This window comes from Melanotaenia boesemani, chromosome 11 (assembly GCF_017639745.1).
Source record: "Melanotaenia boesemani isolate fMelBoe1 chromosome 11, fMelBoe1.pri, whole genome shotgun sequence".
Classification (NCBI taxonomy): domain Eukaryota; kingdom Metazoa; phylum Chordata; class Actinopteri; order Atheriniformes; family Melanotaeniidae; genus Melanotaenia; species Melanotaenia boesemani.
The window spans coordinates 32726110-32748266 of NC_055692.1; the positions used below are offsets into that span (position 1 = coordinate 32726110).

Sequence of the window (22157 nt, forward strand, 5' to 3'; positions counted from 1 at the left end):
CTATATAAACAAATAAATGTTTTTAATAAGTTAACGATGTTTTGTAAAAGAAAAAAAAATCGATTAAAATCAGAAATCGGATTTGGTTATAAAAAATCGGAGATTTTCAGCATTGTGGATGACCCCACACACCCCTCACATACACTCTTCAACCTCCTACCATCTAGAAAGAGGGACCGGAGCATTCGGACACACACACACACACACAGAGAGAGAGACATAGCTTACATTGTTTATTATTTATTGCATTACCTTAGCCCTGTTAGTAATTCATTATTCTGCTATGTTTATATCTATGTCCAAGCCGATATTCTATTTGCGCTACCTAAACTGATGCTACTCTGTACATCATTTCATTTAATTTTAATTTTAATTTTATTTAAATTTTTCATACTCCATATAATCTATTTTTTTTTTTTTCGGTGCTAAGTGTCTCATTCTTGTGTTGTCTTTTCTTTTAGTACTGTTATTACACTGTACTGTCTATAACAGTCTTGCACTGTTTGCAGATAGATGCAGTCTTTGCACTTTATGGGACTAGGACAAAAACTGGTCCTAACTCTGTGTTGTTTTGTTTTTTACGAGCTTTTGTTTTGATCCTTGTTGTATGTTTCTGTAGCACCTGGTCCTGGAAAAACGTTGTTCCGTTTCACTATGTACTGTCAGCTATATGTGGTTGAAATGACAACAGAGTTTCTTGAACTCTTGAACTTGAACCCTTGAATAGTCGGGAATGGTGATTAATCATGATTAATTCATTTGTAAGTGATTAGGGATGGATGAATGGATGGATGGCATTTGAGATGGTTGCTATCTCCAGTTTGACCACTAGAGGTCAGTAATTGTTAATCACAGTTTATTTAAATGTTAAAGTGTTACTTGACTTTTATGAGACAGAGCCTTTTAGTTGCCTGTGAAACTGGAGCAAAGGGGAAGTTTCCTCTTTTTGACATCCAAATAACTGAATGACTTAATTTTAATCTAATAGTATTGAGTCATTTTTTCTTGTCAGAGAGAGGCAATTCAGAATGGCTTGTAAGAGGGGCTGTTTTCATAGTCATCAACGCAGTGATGGTGACCAGGTCACCACGGTTTTATATGCCCTTTGGAAATTCAAGAGGAGAACTGCTGCATTGATCTGCAGCTCATCAGGCCTCTAAAAAGCAAATGCATCTGCGGAATGTAGCTTGGATCATTGTAAACTTAACAGCGTGACCTGGGCACGCAGAGGTCAGCTCCCGTACACCCGCAAACACCTAAAACAAACGGCCAGCAGCCTCTGCGGTGACCCATCACAGAGAGTCCTGCGGGCAGAGCTTCATGTGGAAAAGCTGCATATTTACTGGAACCTGTGATCAGCTGAGGACATGTTTATTCCTAACAGACAGTAACACTGATAGTATGCACACAAAAATGCTGTAAATCCACTGGTTTCAAAACTTTTTAGCCTCTGACCTCCTAAAGAAAATCTATTTTTGTTTTTGCCTCTGTAATCTCAATGTTGCGGAATAGTTCAGATAAAAGATGCTGCAAAGAGATGTTTTTTCTTCTTATTTAGCTGTTTCAGAAAGAAAAGGAAAGACCAACAAGAAAATAAATATATTTGTCCAACAAAGTCATTTATTTTATCTTTAAATCATGTTTTGACCCTTTAGATTAATCTGTGGACCAGTGCTGATAACAACCACGTTAGTCAATCAATTGATTGAAAGATGGCTTCTATGTCTGTTTTGGTAATTGAATAATCGTTTAAGGTCTGTGTGAGTTTGAGATACCAGGACGTCCGAGGTGCAGCTGATCAAATGCAGAGGTTGTGCTTTTTTATATAGACTCCCCAGCGGGAATTTAATGAAAACCATTGGAAAATGTGTCTTAGTTTAACAATTTACATGGCTGAAAAATTAAAAGACTTTGTTTCACATGATGTTTCTCCATTTGGTGTCATTGTGGTGAGGAAAAGTGCTGCTTGGAGCAGCTTTCACACATAAAATGCAACCTGAAATCTAAGATCCTAACTGTGTGGCTGTGCCACGTCCAGAGCAGTTGAATGGGACTTAGTCCAGCAGGTACTACATGAAAAAAAGTCTGAATTAGATTGTTTAGTAAGAAACTTCACATAGAAGTCCCAGCAAGCTGAGTCATGCTTTCTTCTGCTCGCCTGTGTAGTTTTCTACTTGTCGATGTGGACATAGATACACCATGTGTGGACAACAGGAAAACAGTCACTGTCAGCTTTGAATGAATGAAATGAATTAAATCTACTTGGGAAATTGTTTATTATTTCTTTATACTTTTATATCATTATTATTTTTATATATTATATCTACATGTATTATTTGAATTTATAATGTTATAATAAATCTTGCCTAATAAGTCCACTGTTGTGTATATTGTTTGTGTATATTGTGCTGCCTCCTTTGTGCTCTGCACCAGCACCACTCAGGATTATTTCCAGGACAATGCACCACACAGACTCTCTGCTGTTACGTGCATGTCCAGTTTTTTCGGAACTCTTCCAGTGATCGGAGATCTGGTGACTGGATGCTTGCATGTTATCCCATTACTTTCATATTTACCATTCGGTGACCTGATTTCAGTGACCTCTTGTTCTTTATGGATGTGTTCACTGTCATCAGGAGAAAAATCTTTCACCAGCAGGATAAAGAGGTTGACACTCTAAAATGTGGCATTGATTTTCAGTGACCCTGTCTCCTTAAGACACAAGTGGATCCAAACTGTGCCAGCAACGTGGCTCCATATTGTAACTGCGCCATCAGAACTACATAAATTAAAAATAAGTCAAAATGGCCTTATTTATTTAGTGATTCGTTATTGACGGCAGCTTTTGCTCTTAAGTCTTGAAGGTAGAGTTGCTGGGCCTCAGTGAGCATAAACGGCTCATTTCAGACTGAAGAAAGCTCAGAGCTCCATCAGAAAATGATGAAGACAGTTTTGGTGGGACATGACGCTGCAGCTTGCTTTGGGAGTGTGCTTATGTATATTTGAAGGACGAAAAGAAAAAAAAACATGTGGACTGTTCCTGTTTTTCTTGAAGGTCTTTGTCTGAAGAAAAGAGGTTTGTGACAGTGCTGTGGGGGTGGGGAGGTCAAACAAAAGAAATACCATTTGTTACTCAAATGTTCAGGGAAATGCAGAAAACAAGTCACAAAACAGCTTATTTAAGCTGACTTCAAGTTGAATACGCAAAGTTTGCAACATTGCCTTTTCTTCACTAGAGCTTTGAAGCATGTGTGTGAAAGCAGGAAAATCCAGAAAAGAAGGATAAACGTAATGTCAGGAAAATGGCTGCATGCTTAACTCCACGTCAGGGACAGATATCAAGTCAGGTTTCACCTCGTTTTATTAGCGGTCTGTAATTCACTGGAAATCACTAGAAACTTTAATTTCACTGATTACTGACCAAAAGGAAAAGCTGCAAAACCCACCACTGCTGCGTATGCTATCTTCATGCTGTTGGACCTGTATCAGTAGATCTACGGCAGTCAGGTCGTCTTTGCAAATTGTTACAGGTGGTGACACTTTCAGTCGCTGTCAGGTGGATGGAAACCAGCGCATGTCTGAGAAAAAGTAGTCTTTAGTACAGGGGTAGCCAACGTTGGTCCTCGAGGGCACCAATCCGGCAGGTTTTCCAGATTTCCGTGCCCCAGCACACCTGACTTAAACTAACGAGTCATTGTGGAGATCCTTATAGGCTGTTGGATCTATTTAATTTGAGTCAGGTGTGCTGGAGCAGGGAAATCTGAAAAACCTGCCGGATTGGTGCCCTCGAGGACCAACGTTGGCTACCCCTGCTTTAGTACATAGGGGCCGTCCCCACGATGCCGGATTGCAGCAAAACCACAAAAGTATTTTAGCAAACCACCCTTTCATCCCCACGAAGCCAGGGATTAGCCTCCATGAAACCGACCACGTCTGAAGCCAGGTACCAAAGTGGATCGGTTTGAGTCCTCTACCGTCTGCGGTACTGTGTGTACAGCAAAGCCGCTCAACTCGAGAACATGACGTCAATGTGATGGACGCGCACCAATTCCCAATCCACCCTTCCTCGAGTTTTTATGCTTTATAGTCAAGCATTTTTTTAAGAAGCTCAACTTCTTCATTAGTCTGAAGAAATGTTTCTCTTTTGCCTCGCAGTGAATCCTCACCTTTCTTTTCCTTTATCTGCTTCCAATGTGAACTTTCTGCAACACGCAGTGAGCCTTTATCTGCACATGTGTTGTTTTGTTCTAGCTTTGGAGTGTTACTCTTTAGTGCATACACAGCTTTGTAGTATGTACTACAGCGGTGTCGTGGGGATGTTGAAGCCTTTCTCCTAGTTTTTGCCACCGTTTTCACACCATTTTCAAACCTGAACCAGCTTCAGTGCCATATGGACATAGCCTTAGACTAGGACAGAGAAGCAGAGGGTTATCAGACAAGATCTTCTCATCATATTAATTCTTAAGGCTCAATCTCATTTGAGAATTGTTGGAGGGCCTTCCAGTTCTTGCTTTTTCATTTCCTGCTAGTGGTATTTGATAGATAGATATAGATAGATGTAAACACCTAATACTGAAGGAAAATGACCATTCCAAATAACTTCAATAAAGGCGATTAGACGTGTTTTCCATGTAAACCTCAATTCGGAATGACTATTGCCATGAAAAATGCAAAGGACAAAACTTTAAGTCTGAATTATTGAATTCCGAATAATTAATTCTGAATAAAAAAACATCATGTAACGGTGGCCACTGTCTTTGAAAAAAAAGAACAACAAAACTGAGGGCGCAGCCAACTCAAGGTACAGAATAAATACAGCATAAAAAAGCAAAATACATTGTAAGTAAGTGATAAAAACATCTATTTAAAACAAAAGTTAAAAACCTGGGAACAGGTCCTAGGACCTATTGCACAAGACAGTGGTGGAACGATCTTTATTTGAGTTCAGAGCCATGATTGCTTTTAGGTTAAAGCTATTTTCTAACCGGTTTGTTCAGGTTTTCATGACTATATTTCCTGCCTGATGGCAGCAGGTGGAAGAAGCAGTGACCAGGGTGTGATGGGTCCTGTGTGATGTTTGTAGGCTTGTTGTGACAGTTGGAGGTGTAGATCTATTCCAGGGTGAGGAGAGGGAAGCCAATGATTTTTGTTTTTTAGCAGACCTGATGAGGACCAGCTATGGAGCACTATTATGCACCTCCTTTTCTGAGGCTGTGCAGTACCCATACCACACACACAGGCTGAAGGTGAACATGCTTTAAGTGGAGCTGTGATAGAAAGCTAGCAGGAGTTTTCAGGGGAGATGGTTTTTGCTGAGGTTTCTCAAGAAATACAGCATCTGCTCTGCCGTCCTCTAAAGCTGCCTGGTGTTGGTGCTCCAGGTCCAGTTATCCTCCAACTCAGCTCCCAGAAATCTGAACCTTGAGACCCTCTCCATGCAGGTCCCCTGACCACAACAGGCTGAATTTGTTTTATTTTTCCTAAAGTCAGTAACCAATTTTGTTTTGTTTTTTGTGTGTGTGTGTGTGTGTGTGTGTGTGTGTGTGTGTGTGTGTGTGTGTGTGTGTGTGTGTGTGTGTGTGTGTGTGTGTTAAGGAGAAGGTTATTGACTCTGCACCACTCTGACAATCGCTCCATCTCCTCCCTGTACACCAGCTTATGATCCTGACTGGAGGTGTCTCTGAACACTGCGGTGTCATCAGCAAACTTGATTATCCTGTTGCTGGGGTGGGTTGGGACACAGTCGTATGTGTAGAGGTAAGGCTGGGCGATATGGTCTAAAACTGATATCCCGATTATTTTTTGGCTTTATCCCGATACACGATATACATCCCGATGTTTTAAAATCTCCTCTAAAACACTGTAAATGTTGAATTTAAGATTATTAGGCATAAAAAGACACCAGTAGGATTTAATTTTTTCTCTCTCACACACCAGCAGAGAGAGAGCGCACGTTAGAAATAGTGTCATCAACCACTTATAAAACAGACAAAAATATCTGCTTTAAGATCAGCTCATATTTAATAATAAGAGCTGCTGGAGGAGTTTCCTACTCCAGTGTATTAAGAACTTAATGTCCATCTGGAAACACGAACACCTCGACAATCAGTCTCCTCGTCATTGTCGTCATTTCAGAGGTGAATTACTGCTTAAAAGAGACGTCTCGCATTTAGCTTCCATCTTTTAATGCTAGTAAACTAGCTAGATAGCTACCTGCATACTCTCATGTCTCCATGCTTCGTCCCTTCTGAAACAACACACGTGTGCAGCAGAATTTTCTAGATGGCGGGGGAGTGAGCTGTCTGTCTGCTGTGAATGAGAAGCTAAACTACAAAAAAAAAAAAAACATGCAGACGCTTTAAACTCTGCCGTGTCAGTTTGTACTCGATGTTCGCGATACATACGATGGCAGCAAAAATAAAGCATATAATGTCGTAACTTTTCCACCATATAAACGACTTCATTTCTTACATAGAAATATGCGACACAATGCATCCGTGATCTCTTTCCATCTGGATCTTTATCGTACAGGATCCACTGCAGAAATAATTCCCCAGGCGTGAGTGAAGGGTCACTTCACTGAAAATCTGCCAGACAAACACCGTTCTGGTGTGGAGGGAGGGCGAAGTCTGCTGCCAACTAACTATGGAAAAAAATCCAGTTTCATTAAAATAAATCTCCAGAAATGCAAAACTCGATTTATTGATTTTATCGATTAATACTAGACATTCAGATGAAAGTAGCCTGTACCTGTAGTTGTTGTCTGTTTTTTTTTTTTTTTTTAGATTAAAAGCTTTATGGAGCTCTGACATAACAATTTGATTAGTTTCTTTGTTTCCTTTTATTTCGTACATTGTCACCAGGATTGCAAATAGCAAGCAATCACAATTCCCAAGTGTTTAATTAGTAACTGTAGTAATTAAATATCAATGTTTTTTTCAAGAATCTTTTAATGGATGTCATTAGACATTAAAACTATTAAAAGATTGAGGGGGAGAGCAGGTTATTTGTAGAGCACGTTTCATGTCATGCTATGTTTCCAGTGCTTTAAGGTGTTAAAAAAATTAAATAGAAGAATTAAATTAAAAAGATTAAAATAAATTAAATAAGGAACAGAAAAAACTAAGATAGAGAGAAACAGACAACAGGATACATGCAGTGAGATACATAATACAAAGAGACGTCGACTGGAAGTACATCATTGTCACTGTCATCATCATCATGCAAGCTGTCGTTATTTTTACAGAAGAACTGGTGTTGTTGCACAACTGTAACTGGTAAATTAATTTGCCAGCAGGTGTGGAAACCATTGACCCCTCCATGCTCAGGCTGAGTGTCAGGTAACACCTCACTCCAAATGACAGCAAATAACCAACATAACCTCGGCCCAGCTGTGGCTGCACCTGACTTCAAGGTTAAAAAGAGCATAGCTGATTATGTCATTCATCTTTGTAGCATGGATGAAAAGCTGCAAAGGTCAGGGGTGGTATAAGGCAAGCCCATCAATTCCGCCTCCCACATACAGCTCAAGTTTGAAATTTGTTTCAACAAGCAGGATATTGTGTCAACACAATTTATGTCTGACTGGAATGGAGGAAACAAAAAGTTTAGAGAAATATGAGCTGCTGCATCTTAAAAAGCCAGATAATTGTCTTTTTTTCAAGTTTCTCTCTGCAAATAAGCTTTGAAAACATCTGTTAACCAGGAATTTAATTTAAAATAAATAGGAATTAAAATTTTATGTCAGAAATCTGCATGTATAAAGTGTGTTCTTTATACTTTCCCAGTGTTTGACTCAGTGAGAAGTAAAAAATGTGATGTGAGAATCTGCATGGAAAGACATCCATTTACAACACCTTGGCCAGGTCCTCCCTATAAGCCTCGCCACTGACATAGTGACATATGGTGGCAGACTCTTATGGTATTAGTGTAAAGTGGAAGACCACCAGCAGGTTAGACATGTCCTCATATTTCTACCTGCTCACTAGTCTGCCTGGCCTGACAGCTCCACCTGATCGCTGTAAATCCTCTTTGAGCCCAGTCGACATCTCAGTTTTCTCCTGGCCTGTGTGCATTCACACGAGGCATCTCTCTGTTGTGTTTGAATGTGAAAAGCTTCTTATATGTGACTTAGTGTGGCCAGGGTCATTAGCATTCACATGGGGGGTGGGGACCCTGGGGGAGTGTGGGTGAGCACTGCTGGGTGGTGGCTGCTGTGAGAGTGAGCGAGTGTTGTTAAGTAGGGTGGAGCTGTGAAGAGGGATGGTCGGGTGACTGGGACAGGGTTGTCTACTACAGTCTAAGGTTGGGATCAGGTAGAGAGGAGCTTGCTGGGGGTGGAAGGAGTTGGGTCGGGCTGTAAAGTTTAAGGTGTGGCTCCATGGTGAAACACTGGATGTGTCTCATTGTTATCCCTTAGTCAGACCACTGGAGGGGATGAAGGAAGAGAACTTGCAGGATGGTAAGATATCTGCAGCTCTGATTAGATTTAAGACTAACAGTAGCAGAGTTTGGCTAAACCATATTTCAAAGTCATTCAAATCAGAAATGTTTCCATATTGTTGTGCTTGGAAGGAATGGGTTATTTTACTACATTTTTCTAGACAATATCAAAGTAATTTAACTCTTTTTGTTGCATTGTTCAGGGAAATATTCAAAGCCACACAAGAACATGTTTCTTTTTCTTTACATTGAAAATCTTAGCTTTACTTAATCATCTATGTTAGGGGGAACTGGGTCAAAATAAGAAGATTTAAGATCATAGCTGGCCACAAATATCTTGTTGTATCAGTGACTGTAACTAGATGAGATGAATTTAAGCTTGACATATGCTTCAGTCTGGAAGCGAAGCAGAACCTAAAAACACCCTCACAAACACAAAAGTATTGCCTGAAACAAGGTTTTCTGCAGTCATCCATACTTTAAAGTAGTTTATACCTTATGCAGAAAAGCTAATTAGCTTTTTGTAAAACAAAACCAAAAGCAGACTGTGGTTGGAGCTGTTCCAGATTTTGAGCACTGCCCCCTTGTGGCAATGGCAAACTAACACAGTAAGTCACAATTTTGCGGAAGTTAATCAAAAGTGCCGTGTAGAGAGAAGTTCACCCCTAATGAGAGAAATTATTCTACTTGAGCTACTTAAATGTTTAAATTGGAGCCTATAGATATTTTTTTTTTAAATAGTTGCTTTTACTGAAATTATTGAACATGCAACCCCCAGCCAGGTGAATAAAGAGGACTGATAAAACCATAATATGAACATTTGAAAACTGCTTTTTGAACAAGCTACATGCAACTACTAATGCATGTGAAATTTCGTCTCAGTTTATTTAATTATTACACATAGGTCAGTGTACCGTATTTCCATGACACGCCAAGCGGCTCAGTTTCTGTTAATGCGCTCTGCGTTGCTGCAAACTGCTGTTACTTTGTCAGCTAGCAGCACGTGAGGCTAAGTGGAGAGTTTATCATGACTAAGGCCGTAGCAAAGGTAAATATTCAATGCAAAAGTGTCGATCGAGCCTTGGATCATTAGGCCACAGAAATAGTTAATTTATTTTCTGACTCTGCTAAATGATTGATAATCACCAGTCTTGCAACATGAGCAAGCCGAATCTCTGTGTTTCGGTTGCATCAGTTACATTCCAGTCAGTGCATTAAATCTATAAAACGGTCAGCAGAGTACACACACATTCTGGATTAAAAGTATTAAATATGTTCTCTGATGGACTGATGACATGAGAGGGATATGTTGTGGTTATAGTTTCACTTTCAGCTTTGTATTTAATTTATTTAATTCAGTTTGAGAAAAGCAGTAGGAAGAGAAAACTGATCCTCAGGATTTTCCACTTTGGTTTACTGGCACCATTTACCTTCCTGGCCTCATTAACTAACTAACTATGAAACTTTAGTTTTAACCTGCTTTGCCTGTTCAACTAAGTGCTTCCATTAGTTAATGTCTGTGTGTTTTGTCAGCTTGAACCTGTGTTTGTGCTGGTGCGTGCACTTTGGTCCTCCTCCGGAGTGCTAGAGGCATGGTTTAAGGGGAGGCTAATTTGGGTGAGGGGGGTATAGGGAAGAGAAGGGGGGCTGGGGGGTATTGTTGAACGCCAGAGAAAATAGGACTATCAGTTCCACTCAGATAACCCTATCTGTCATTGGACCTCAAGCCAAGTGGTGACCTCAGGGGTTTGAACTCTATTGGTCACATGACCAGGCAGTAAAGTGACCAGTGGTGTAGCTGGGCTCTTACTGTGGCCAGAGAGGGGCAGGCTGTCAAGGAAAGAGGCTGCTGGGAGAGAGAGCAGAGAGAAAGGGCAGAGACAGATAAAAAAAAAAGTCATGAGGAGACCAGGCCTGGTCTTCTTTAGCTGAGTCCATGCTTGAATGGGGTCCAGGCAAACTGGGAGAAGCATGAAATGGATACATGGGAAGGTAAGGTGAAAGGGCTTTCTTTTAATTGCTGAATCACCATAGCTGACTGAATGAGAATTTGTATGTGTGTGTGTGTGTGTGTGTGTGTGTGTGTGTGTGTGTGTAGAGAGAGAGACAGAGAGATTGTGTTTAAACTGCTCTCTAGTAAATTATTCCATTTTTTATTTTATTTTTTCAATTGAAGTGGTTCATCTCCATCTGTCCTTTTGATCTGAGCTGGACTGAAACGCTGCTCATCCCTCCAACCAGCTGTAGTAAAGCCAGTCTTATTTCTCCTCTTAAGATATTTGAGAAAATCTTACGTTGCCTTGAAATAATTAATGAATAAGATAAAAAAGGCACCAAAGAAATCCACGGCGATGCAGATATTTGTATGGTTTTAGTGTCTTTTAGATTTCTGCTTTCAGCTGATTGAAGATCTTCATGCTGTGAACAGTTAATGGTTTTCAGACCGAGATAATGAGCAAAAAGAAATTCCAGCTCCTTACAGTGATCTGTGCCTTCAAGTACATTGTTTTTGTTTGTGTTGTGATATATATTAGCTCTGCTGTGAACCTCCCCTCCACCTCCTCCTTATGAATTGATCTTTGGTGTGTGGATGCAGGTTTGTCCACAGTCAGCAGTCTGCAAAACTGAAAGCATTTTCAGATATTGTTAATTTTTTTTCTTCCTTTTTCATGCTGTGGTTGCAAACAAAGAGCTCATTTTCACATGTGGGTGATTGTTCCTTGCGCTCTGTTTACGATGTTCTTTTGTTACTTCATTTGGCCTTTTACACAAATGACCTCAAGTGTTGGAATAAAAATAAAATAGGAGGAGATTAACCTTCTTTTTGGTAGTTTTCGTGTTACTGTCCCACCTACTAGACCACCAAAACGCCCCTCCCTCCTTCCCCTCTTTCCCTGTATAGCAGGAATTTGGAATGCGACCCCTTCCTCACTCTTTAAGATTTACCCCACATGGCTCAGCAAAGTGAACCACCATGGCCTCATTGTTAACGTTTATCCCCTTTATCACATTTTTCTACAGTTGTCCTACCTAACTTGCTAAAAACAAAGGCAATCTGGTGTGTAAAGCCTCTGAATGAGTGTGGTTTCTGATATTTTCTCGTGAAGGAGTGACATGTTGAAGAAGCATGTTACTGTATTCATCCCCTCCCCCCCTTTATGTTAATCCCTCAGCCAGCAGCCTTGTTTGTTTGTGCTCCAACAGAAGGAGGGTTAGCTTCATTCTGTTACTGCTGCACCAAAAATGGTTTGGCATGTTTGAACGTGTGTGTAAAGCCGAAATTGAGCATAAGAAAGAGAAAAAAGAATGAGAGGTTTATGTGGATGTAGATTGAGGGGACAGATCAATCTATGAAGATCAATAGTGGGGGGAGGTCAGGGACTTGTGTGACTCTGTAATGCTTGCCTAAAAATAGCCAGTGACGGAGACATTGCTCATTCCTGCAACACATGCAGCTTTTCTCCTGATTTCACTGACACATATCCATCCCAGCGGCTCCGGCCATGTCAAACCAAACCATCAGGTCCTGCATGCTGCAGATCTTTGTCTTTCAAGGGTGTGTTATTTCAACTGCACCCTTCCCCCCAGCACAAACATGCTCACACACAGTCACAGGATGGAAACTAACTGATGCATCTTGGCAGTTTTTGTCCTTACTCAATATCTGGGTCACAGAAGATCAGCTGATGCAAAACTAAACCTCCATATTTAATAGTCAGGAGTTATGATTGTTGCAGTTATTCTCTTTATTCTATTTTATTGTTTTGCACTTACTGGAGGACTTCGTAATCTTGTTGCACTTGTTGCAATGACAAATAAAGTTCTATTCTAGTCTGTCTTTTGATCATTCATGTTACATATCAGTAGTTTACCTTCCTGGCTTTGCTGTCTATGGGAAGCCCCCACCACATCCCCCCTTCATACATGGACTCAACATCCATTAACAGCATTTTTATGAGCCATTATATTGCAAAACATGGGCTGTAAACCTCCAGGCATGGTACATATCTGCAAATGATGTGGGTCACTCCAGTTTAGGACAAAGAAGGCCTCTCCCAAAAAATGCCACAAAACCATTACAGATATATTAATATATTTATCTCACTCAATGGATTCATAATCAAAAATACCAAATATAAAATTTTTTCATATCATATGTTTTCCGTTTGTTAAACGGTTCATATTAGTTTAACCGTTTTTTATTGTAACCTCCGTGTAAGCACATGATGCAATTATTTTTATGAAAAAATACAAAGTCGTTTTCCGTATAATAGATTTTCTATCCATCTTAACTACTGAAAATGAATGAAAACATATTTTGTGCTTTAAAAAAATCTGTATCACCCTAATATGTATTACATGGTAAATAACTAATTTTATATTAAACTTTTTCCTAAAAACAGTGATGTCATGTGATCAAATTGGCATTTAAAGGGTTGAAATGATTACATTACTTATTTCGTATTTTTGATAAGGACTGACATTTATTAAAGGGGGGGGTGAAAAACAGGTCTAATGTTTTTATAGCAGTTTTTGGGAGAGTAAGTTTTTGTCTGGTGGTCATCCTTTCCTGTTGATTTTTAAGAAAAATGTTAATTGAAATTCCAAATTTCTACAGGAGAAACACGTTATAAAAAAAAATCAACCAATATGGAAACACAACAAAAATGGTGGCCAATAAATTGAGAGAAAGATTACCTGAAAAAAAACAGAAAGGGAAGGTAAATAAGTCCCTAATGACCTACAAGAGCTAAGCAGAGGCTTCTCAGCAAAGAAATTAAACAGACAACAGGAACGAAGCTAAAACCGTGATCCTTCACATCCCTCATGTCAGCATGCAGCTGGACTTAGCTGTAGTCATCTTGTTAAACTAAATTTACCCTTACCTATGTTCTAAATAAATGATCATTTTCAGAGGGTGATGATTGAATTTTCTGTCACTGTTTAACTAAATGTATTTAAATGTTAAACTAACAGATGTAATTGAACCAATTTGAACAATTTAATGCTTATTTCACACAGATTGCAGCATTAGAAGCCGTTTTTGTTTCAACAAAACATAAAAAGTCTGAAGATTGCCTTAAGAAACATGCAGGCAGCTTGATAAGTGATGCTTTTACCTTTTAATGTGTCTGAAGCACATTCCTGGCCACATTCATGAACTTTCTCTTTCAGCTTTCCCGTATGTATAGAATTTTTTTGGAGTCCACTGATTAACAAATCATTTCAGTGATCTATTCAGACGCAAACCAAGCTGAGAGTATTAGCCAGACTCCTACATGAAGGCCCTTTCCCGTGTTATTTAACAATGCAGCAGCACACGTTGCTTTGGATTAGCATAACACTAATATGAGGCCGGTCTTTGCTGAGCTGTTATTCAATGTTAATGATTTAGCCTTTAAGCCATGTGTATATTATCAAGACAGCAAAGTCAACGGGTCGCCATTGTCTCGTGGATGAGCTCGACCTGCAACTGCATGCACGTAACTTTGAAGATTAGCATCACAGTGTGGGCTGCCAGGAATGCTGGATCCCAATCCCACAGGGTCTTCACATGCCTTCAGCCTCTGTGAATGTGTTTATGTATGTTCATGTTTATACCAGTAAACTGGTCTTGGGTGGGGTTTGTGTGTAGGTTGGGGGTTATGTTCTCCTCCTTAACCCCACCATAAAAGAGAATTGCATTTAAGAAAAGAAGGGGAGATATTGGGAGGGCTAAAAGGGGAAAGTGAGAGGCTGAGAATGGAGGGAGGATGGGTGCCGACAGCGGAAAAGTACAGCAGATTCTTCCAACCCCCGCTCCCTGTCTCAGCTGGGCATGATTGTGATGGAAAGCCCAAGACAAAACCTGAAGAGAAAACCTCATCAGTGGCAGGCCTCGCTCTGTCAGCTACTCTAAAGGCTGCTTTACACTACACATCAGCCTTTGTGTGCAGAGGGTGTGGACAATGGGAGGATTTGACCACGATACATCTCCATTCTCAGCATTAGTTACCTTAACCTTTCGGAGAGAGTTAGGAGAAAAATAATAATAATAATAAATAAATAAATAAAAACGTGAACACGTTCCTGTTAGAAAGTATGAAAAAAATCATTCTGTTAGCATAAAAAATGCAACCATATTCTTTAAAATGAAATTCTAGTTATGCATTGCATGTGATGCAGGGAAGATTTGCAAGGACACGCTGGGATCAGAGGCTAAACGGGAGCGCTGTTCCCAGGAATTTAAATGCTTGACTTCCATCTCCTGGTTTGCGTTAAAGTCGGGAATGAAACTCAGGCTGACCCCTGGGAAACAATGCAGGCTTTAATGAGCCTGGGGAGGTGGTGGTGGGGGGGGTTACTTTTGTGTGTGTGTTGTAGGGTGACCCACACTATCGGGGTTTCCTCCACCCAGACTATGGGAAGGGAAAGAGAGGGTGGAGTTCAAGATGAAGCAGTGTCTTTATGACTGTTTATCATCACCTCGAGGGAATTTGTCATCGCGTCTCCTTCATAACCTTGTGATAGATTTCACAGCCTCAATTATTCTGAAAGAGTAACACCACACCAAAATCTTATGGAAAATACTTCCACATCCTTCAATCTGGTCTCAATCTGTGACATTTACATAAGCGTAAATTCAAATTATGTAAGATAATTTCAGTGTTTAGATATTAAGCACATTAGAGGCTTATGTCACCAGAATAATTATTTCATGAAGTCAGTAGTTTGTGGCAGACATATCCTTAAATGATAATAAAAAGTAGTGTATTGATGACTTTACAGTGCTCCTGTAGTGCTCCTGAAACATGTATCCAGGTTTCCATTTTCACTTTTGATGCTCACTAGGAAAAAATGTGAAACAATTGGTACAAATTAAAAAAAAAAAAAAAAAACTAATTTAGGTAGGCGTTTGCCAATTTTGAAGACTTGATCCACGTAAGAGGGAACGGAAACAACCTTATGAACGGTGTCTGACCCAGAAGGATTTTAAATGACATAACTCTACAGCTGTTTCTGCTCGCACATGACTATCTTCTCAGATACTTTCATAAGTGACTGTAAATCCCAAATAAAAATCTCCCTCTATTTTCTTCTTGTGGCAGTCCATGGCAGTGTTTGTCAGTTTTCTTTCCTCCAGGTAAGAGCTTTAGTTTCCCGTCAGGACAACTACTTTCTATGAAGCTGCAGCCCGTAGCATCAGGCCCGATCCACTGCTGAGACACCTTCTAGTCAGGAAGAAAGGTGGTAACGGAGGCCAAACGGACCCGTCCTGGTGAATGCTCACACACATTGAGCATTATGGAACTCGCCACTCCAACCGACAGTGCAGTCGGCACTCAGCTGATTCCTTGATGCTGGTTTGATGTGTTTGAGGACACGCTGATGCAGCACCGAGCTGCCTCTGTTGGGCACCTGAGGAATCAAGAGGAACCACGGCCGGTTAAATCAAATCAAATCAAATCAAATCAAACTTTATTTGTATAGCACCTTTCATACATACAAATAGCAACTCAAGGTGCTTTACAGATAGTAAAATCCCCCAGAACCCCAACCCAATAGCAGCAACCCCCCCCCCCCCCCCCCCCTCCCCCCTTCCAAACACACACACACATCACAGAGGGTAAAAGCAAGTTAAAAGGACCAAGGAAACGCTGTCGTAAATTCTGGGGTCTAGTGGTGTGGGGAAACACTGAGATAAAACACTGTAAAACTAAATCTAAAACAATCTAAAAACCAACCTGGGTATAAAAGTAATATTGCTAAGACCCATAAAATAAGAGAACCCGTGAAATAAGAGAATCAGAATGATAAAACAAATATATAAATGATAAATAAATAGAAGCTGAATACAGCCTGTGTGTTAAGAATAAAGAAATGAATAAATACAATAGTAATAATAAAAGTAATGATTAAAATGCTAAACTAAAAAGGTGGGTCTTGAGTCTGGTTTTAAAAATATCCACACTAGGTGCTCCCCTCACGTCCTCAGGCAGGCTGTTCCACATACGAGGGCCGTAGAAATAAAAGGAGGACTCGCCGTGGGTTTTTGTTTTTACTCTGGGAACAGTTAAAAGGCCAGTACCAGAGGACCTGAGGGGTCTCGTGGGCTCATAAGATAAAAGCAAATCAGATAAATAAGGTGGGCTAAGACCATTAAGAGACTTAAAAACCAATAAAAGAATCTTAAAATCAATTCTGAAGCTGACGGGGAGCCAGTGCAGAGACTTTAAAATTGGTGTAATGTGGGCCCTCTTTCTGGTCTTTGCCAACAGACGTGCAGCTGCATTCTGTACAAGCTGCAGCTGGTTCAGGTACTTCTTCGGAAGACCAGAAAGAAGAGCATTGCAGTAATCTAATCTTGATGTGATAAAGAGGACTTTGTTTTTACACCGTTTAGATGTAGCATACCTTAAATGAAAAAATGGAACCTATATGGTCAACCTGTGCACACTGTTAACCTTGTTTATTTACTTCTGAAATATTGTTGATAATGAAGATCCAGCTTGTAAATTGTAGTTCATAAAGGGAAATGGAGCTCTGTCTGCTCCTGCCCATCTGAACGCTGCAGACTCAGAGAAGAAGAGTTTGACTATGCAGGTGTTATGTTTACATCACTGCTGATCAGAGCTGAAGCTAATTAAATCTTGGGTCTGCTGCAGAATCTCAATTCTAGCTGTAAAATTTAATCTTTGCAGACAAATGGTTGATGGTGGTCATCGTTTGGGCTTTTTATTAGATGTGAAAGGACGTTTAAATTCTCCATTCATCTTCCATCCCCATCCAAGGTATTACTGTGTCGGGGTTATTTATTTTTCCCATAACTGACTAATCTTTTCCGTAATGGATCTACCTCTGACTGTTTTCACATGCTGCAAAGCACTGGACATCTCATGTAAACTAGCTTTCATGTGCAGATCCATAGATTTCCCCTGTAAAGTCTCCACAGAGTTAAAACAACGCAGTTACAGAAACTGGAAATGGAAATGTTTCTGACTGGTTAAACTTGACAGAGCTGTCATGTGCTGCTTGCCATTACAGCAGAACAACGATCTCAACACAAAGCATTCAAATGTTGTCAAACAGCTGCTTCTGGTGTCTGAACTAGTTTGTTTCTCTCAGGTGCTTTCGTCAGGTGTTCAGTTGTTTTAACTTGAGGAAGATGTCTGGATGGCATTGTGTTTTTCTAAAGTTTTTGTGGTTTGTTTGGCATTAACCAGTGCATCCCCAGCCCCAAAGCTAGCAACCATTGAGTATCTTTGCAACCTCTTCCCTTACATACAGACACCTTTAATTATTTTTTGGATTACTTTAATGATAGAACATCAAGTCAGGCCAATAATATATTAAAATTAGAAGAAAAGAAGAAATACTTACCTCCATAAATACAAGTGTTTGTATAATTACATTTAACTGAGTACATTCAGTCAACTTGTCGTTTTCATACATGTACCAGTGTCCTTGAATGTTTCACAGACACTCCAGAGTGGTTGCATTAATGTCTGCAACATTTTCTCCAGACTTTTCCACCCAGCCCACTCGTATAATCTCATCAGCGGGTGAGACGGTGAATGAAAATGTCAGCAAATATCCAGAAGCATTTGCAGTGGCTGTGTGTGAGTACGTGTGTGTGCTGAGAGTTTCTGCTTACCTGTATGCTGCCTGAAACTCACTATCACTGCATAATTTTCAACATAATGTGTTGTAAAGAAAATGACTCCGACGCCATCATTTATACATCATGACCCCCCTTTCCTCGCATTTTAAGCCAGGAGAGAAATCTCCTATGTTGATGTGTGAAACTGGTTAATATGACGTGCCAGTCATTCCTGATGATGACTAACATCTGCACATGTGATGAAAAGCCTGCAGCAAACTGATAGTTCTGTTCCAGGTACTGTGAATGCAGCTCATTGTAATTCTTTTTTATAAAAGTCTCAAAGCAACATATTTGTATGAAGCATCTCAGCTTAATTTAAGTAAATAAACTCAATGCTTGATTAATTACAGAATTATTCAAACATCAGCTCTGTCAGCATTTAAAGAGTTTGAAATTTTTCTTTTCGAGATCATCTGTTGAGATGAAGTTTGAGTGATTTGCAAGTTATTGCATTATCTTTCTCTTACATTTCATGCACCACTTCACCCCAGTTTAAATGTGGTGAAGTGGTGGAGCATGTAGAGTCCACCTCCATATTTGCACAGCATTTGGATTTTGCAGTGCGGGAAAAAGGGCCGTTGGATGTTAGCACCGTCACCAGAGTCTGTATCTGAAACTGGAAGTGAAATCCTGGAGTAAATGCCATGAATATTTAACTATCATCTATAGGCAGCAGGAGGAGGAGTCATGGGACGCGGCATGCTGAGATCAAGTGTGTGGAGGTGTGAATCGGCTTGTTTATATGGTGGCCATGCACTTGAAAGAGAGGGTGACAGATTTAGCAAATAAGTTTGAGTGAGGCCAGCTAACGGCCATTGTGCTTTCAGCTCGAGAAGGAAGTCAGGCGTTTCACATGGGGTGGCTGGTGAGAATATATGGTTCTGTGTTCTCTGAATGAGCACATGGGCAGACAAATGGCTGGCTAAGGAGGTGAGGATGGATACTGTCTTTTATTTGATCTGCCACATGTTTAATGATGTCAGGCTTATGTCCTCAGTATACAGTAAACACATCATTTCCTTCCTTTTCCCTCTTCTTTTTATTTAATTCTTTTAAAGCTCAAAGTGCACCTCTGTGTTAGAAGTGTTAGATTTCTCCGACTTGATGCAGGTGCCACTCAGCTTTACTGTAAAGCTCATCAGCTAAAAAGCTCTTTATATTCAAACTGCAGTTGAACTGTTCCTCAACTCACATTAGAAAATTGTCTGTCATCCATTCTTGGTGTGTAAATATTGCAGACCTTTAAAATGAATGAGCCAAATATGGACAACCCTTCAGCTTATATATTTAGTTTGTAAAGCTTATTTATGTGTGGCCATAGGCATTAAATTTACTGCTGTGTGAACCACTGCTTATTCAGACATCCACTCTGCTTGATTGGGTCAACCAGTCATCCTGAATTAGGTCAAAATATTTATACTCATACTACAGATGTGAGGAGGGCAAAGTTAGCATGCTCCAAAGAGCTGCAACGGCAGCTTTTTGAGTTACACCAGGTAGAAATAAACACTGAGTTGTCAATTATTAAATCATAATATAAAATACCAGAAAACCTGAAAACTAGTTAAATTCTTCAAATAACATGAAGTATAACAGGTTTATATTTGTCTAAGAAAATGATTAACGAAACTTTGTGAAAATAATCTGCTAATACCCGCCAACATCTGGCTTTTAAGTGCCCTGTGAAAGTGTTAATTGAGTATTTAGCCTTAAACGACTGAAGTGGTCACAAGTTCTTATCTGCTACGTGACACACAGCAGTTAGCGTTATTTTTTGGTCACTTAAGCCAGGAATAAACTTTTAATCAATATTCTTTATTGAGGATCCTGAAGTTTGGACTGTTCCCAAAAAGTGAGTGTGTTCACAAACTGCAGTATATAGGTGACCTGTAGGGGGCAATGTAGGGTCATAGGGTTTGGCAGCTGTAAAAGTTTTGAAGACAAGATTGTATATCAAGTCCTCAATTACCCACTTTTTCTTTGTGATCTAAAATGCTTCTCAAAATAGCTATCAAGAGGTCTGCACAGTTTTTGGGAACTGACCTACAAAAATGAGTGGTGTCATGGTGTCCGTTGTCCATTGTGTCCATGCTCGAAGAAATATGTTAAAGACAAAGAGTGGGGACGAAATGCTAACCTCTTCTATTGACGCCATATTTACTGTTTACATCCTTCAAATCCAGCAGCATCGTACACAAGAAGTACTTGAATAATTAAGGCTCATTCATGCCCACTAGTGGGCAGTGCTTAGTTCAGAGTTCACTTCTAATGTAAAGCAGCTGTTTGCAACTGCCCTAAATGCCCAACACATTCACAACCTTTCTTCCAATGCTCCTGTCGTCTCTACAGTTGTTTTCCTTGTCTTCTTTCTATTCCCCCTTTTTCCCACCTTTCGCTGGTGGTATGTTAGCTGTACTGCTCAACACTGCCCCTGTGGTTTCCAGCGGTATTGCTCCGTTTTACTGTGTCAAGCAATCAATCTGCAAGCCCCCCGAAAATGGACAAAATATGCATGTAAACAGCGCAGGGAGATGGATGAAAGTCTTCGTCCATCTGCGTTTCTGTCTTCTGCGTCAGGCATAAATGGGCCGATGTCAGAGGAATCTCTCAATGTGAGCATATGATTAAAAAGCAAGTATCTTCCGAGCCTTTGTTAAAAGTCTTTTTTTTTAACACACATTCAAACAAATATTTAATCAGGAACATATATTTTTATATAAATCAGACTATGTTTTATATCTTTTAAAATTACGAAAGTCTTAATGAGCTCTGTGGTTTATGTCCCACTGCATGCCCCAAAAGAACTCTTTGGATGTCTTAACACCAACAACAGAGGATGTTTTTGACTGGAAGGGCTTCCTCTCACATCTACTTAACCTTCTTGCTGTGTAGAGTTAATCACTAAAATAGTTAAATTCTAATCCCAGGATGGGCTCACTGTGTGAAGCTCCATTGTCTCTGTACAGTACAGCTCCCCCTGCAGTCTTCTGCAGGCAGCAAACTTAAACCTTGCACTATTTAAATGGTAATCTGTCCCTGGGCTTTAGAAGACCTCTATTCACTATTCATTATCTGAGAGAAGCTTTATGCCATATGCAACCCCCCCCCCCCCCCCCCCCCCCCCCCCCCCAAAACCCCCACCCCCTTCCACCTTCCTCTAATTACCTTTAGTACATGAACCCTGCAGCTTGCTATGAAAACCCCGTCTCTCTGGGAGGCTTAGTTCTTAGCTCAGTCACATGCCTCTGGTGAGCTGCCCCTTTAAATCATACATACAAAAGCTTAATCTTGCTCATTTGAATATTAAAGATTGTGCTACTGTGGCCTGTTTATTGTCAAAACATTCTGCTTTCTAATCAGGGAGGGGTGACGGGGTCAGTCATTTACAGCAGTCACAGTATCAGGTATCCTGAAGCTGTGCCCCATGAGGTAAACAGCATCTGTCTGTTTTCTGGCCCTCTCTTTTAACTACACACAAACAGGTTCAACAGTCAAATTCTTTAACAAGTCTACATGCCCATTGATGGCTTGTCAAATGACAAAATATTTGAAGTCTGACAATCAATTGGGTCACACACAAGAAAAAATGCCAAAAATGTGCTGTTTTCTGCTGAAATGGGCCTTTGAGTTTAGCAACTACATTTTTTAGTTAGTTATAAATAGATAAGGTTGTTAAAGTTATAATAGTAGTAGTCTATATAATAAAACATAGCTTAAAATAATCCCATTTAGTGTAGAATCTCAATAAAATATCATATTTAATACAAAAGCAGTTTTTTCCCCCAATTACTGGCTGTCCAAACACAGAGTCCCATAGGAGGGTAAAGGTCCCAGCATCTCTGTGTGCTGCAGTTTATTGCATTACACAAGAGTCTTACATTAATCAGATGTTCAGGTTAATCCCTGAGCTCAGCAGGCAGCATTAACCTGGTGGACAACAGTCTCAGACCCATAAGGTCTCCTGCTTTTGTGCCATTTAAATAGATTCTCTGTCCATTATGTTTTTTGTATGATTGTGGCCTTCCTTTGGCAGAACACCACATGTTCTGGTCCTGCTTTCCCTTCAGTGTGT

General features: G+C 40.0%; 1 protein-coding gene across 2 annotated transcripts in view; it reads left to right on the plus strand.

The window, feature by feature from the left end:
• Positions 1-22157, plus strand: part of nr6a1a (nuclear receptor subfamily 6, group A, member 1a) — a 110357-nt gene that overhangs the window by 74467 nt on the left and 13733 nt on the right. The window contains exon 1 of one of the 2 annotated variants that reach the window (XM_041999862.1): positions 10290-10434. The exons of the other annotated variant lie outside the window; for it this stretch is intronic. Coding sequence (XP_041855796.1) covers positions 10419-10434 — 16 coding nt within the window. The 5' untranslated portion in view covers positions 10290-10418. Of the gene's footprint in view, positions 1-10289; positions 10435-22157 lie in introns of those variants that run through there. 2 annotated transcript variants of the gene reach the window in all.